Below are 2032 nucleotides of genomic sequence, written 5' to 3' on the forward strand. Positions count from 1 at the left end.
TCAAAGATGGCGAGCTTCAACACAGGACGTGAGGAGAAAGGCAAAACTCTGGACAGAGGTGCTTCTAACACAGATCTCTTACTCCACCCCGAGCTCCTGTCCCAAGGCTTTATTCAGCTAGTTCTACAAGAGGTAAGGGATGATGCAGACGAATTTTTGCGGAATGTGTGAAGAAACAATGTTGGCTGAGCAGCATCATCGGCTAGCTAGCTTAACACAGCATGTTTACGACGCCAGCCATCACTATCACACATCTGTGATTTGGGAGGCTATTCTAGAACTATTCTGAATTGTTTACTCAAGCCAAGAGATATATTTCCAGATACATTTCCTTTTACGAGCTGTAGCCAGTTTGCCTCGAGTTCAAGAGATTGGAGAGAGTTTAGCTGACACAGCTTTCACTAGGTACCCTGTGCTTATTTTGTCACAACACACCACGCAGGCAATGAATGATCGTCACTGACAGCTGATGCTGATGGAGCATGAGGTGGTAGCTAGCTGGCTAACTTGTTGTAACCGATCCGTACAGAAAAAGATCGGTTCCGGAGATGATGAGAGCCGCGACAGCCTCACAGAGCTCTACCTCCGGCACGTCATCCCTCTCCCGCAGAGAACGCTGCCCAACAGCCGCTGGGGGAAGAGGATGGAGCGGTCCCGAGCGCGACAGAGCCCGGTCGGAGTACAATCACGCGGGTAAGGTGATGTCCGCCCCCTCACGCAGGGGAACCCAAGTCTTGAAAACCACCCATCTCACTCACTTTTGTTCCATCTCAGAGTGAACGGAGCGTGGAATAAGTGTGGATTTCCAGGGCAGGGTTGAAGGAAACGTGTATTGACCTTTATAGGGCTGAAATCAAGCTAAGTTTGAAACCCACACCTCTCCACTAGGTATTTGATTACATTGATGTTTGTGGGCAGGGTATCTCCAGCACAGTTTATTTGTTATTGCTTAAATATTAGTCATGGTCCTTAAAGAGATCCTACCCACATTTAAAGTTCCTAAGCCTCTGTATCCCCTGATTGATTTGCAGCTCCATCAATGACCACAACAGGAAGAGGCCCTTGATTGTGTTTGATGGCAGCTCCTCTAACACTGGCCCCATCAGATTGAAGAAGCCAGAAGTACCCTCAGTATCAGGGGTCACTGACAGACTAAAGCCCCCTCCCTCCATGAACCTCTCCAACCCCGTACGAAAGCTGTCCAGCACCGCCACTCAGCCCTTATCCTCATCCTCTACCCCCTCCTCATCCTCCCTCACCCCCGTCAGCTGCCCTGGGAGCCCCCACAGCAGTCCCACGGGGAACGGGGGACTGTCCGCTCCCTCAGTGGTCAAACTGAAAAGAGAGGCGGACAGCTCGGTATGCAACCTCATTTACACACACTACTTACTTATTTATGATCTGAACTTATAATGTATTTCAGCAATTTGATCTGCATCTGTTTTTGTAGCTATTACATAGGGCTACACAGATGGTGTGTGTGTATATTCAGTACAGTTCGTCATGACCGTGCTTGGAATGTTGTCTGAAGAGTTTCCTTCCATCTTCCGCAGGGTGAATTGAAGTCTCCGGAAGTGAAGAAAAGGATCCAGCATGTGAAGTGGCCCTGATGCCGGAGCCATGACCCCTGACCTCTTAAGAGGGGATCTGCCAGATAGACAGGACCTCACCTCTATACAGAGGGCATAGCAGGGTTATTCTGTGCCCCCCACACCCTCATCACACCCACACACACTTCCTGTGACTGAGTATGTCACTCTAGACACTCAACACACCAGAGATGTCCCAACCTTGGGAGGGCAAAGTGGACACTTTCAATGTCCTGCCCCTCTCTCATCTCGCTACTGTCTCCCAGGTGGGAGCAGCTCTGGTCCTGGCCGAGGAAGGGTAGGACCAGACCACAGACCAGGGAGGTCCACCCATGGATCCCAAAACTCATCTGTAAACCCCCCCCCCCCCTCCGACCCCTGACCCTCAAGTGCCCTTACAGTCAGCAACCTGCCCCTACCCAAGGGTCCCACCTGTGGAGCCA

The 2032-nt window shown here is 51.0% G+C and overlaps 1 protein-coding gene across 1 annotated transcript; it reads left to right on the forward strand.

Moving 5' to 3' along the window:
• Positions 1 to 1681, forward strand: cUnh2orf49 (chromosome Un C2orf49 homolog). The gene is made up of 4 exons (XM_083681929.1): positions 1 to 132; positions 530 to 693; positions 1032 to 1359; positions 1554 to 1681. Exons 1-4 carry the CDS (start codon positions 7 to 9, stop codon positions 1608 to 1610), a joined length of 675 nt encoding a protein of 224 aa, XP_083538055.1. The 5' UTR covers positions 1 to 6; the 3' UTR covers positions 1611 to 1681.
• The last annotated feature ends 351 nt before the right edge of the window (positions 1682 to 2032 follow it).

Source organism: Argentina silus, assembly GCF_951799395.1.
Source record: "Argentina silus genome assembly, chromosome: 12".
In the NCBI taxonomy this organism is placed as follows: Eukaryota; Metazoa; Chordata; class Actinopteri; order Argentiniformes; family Argentinidae; genus Argentina; species Argentina silus.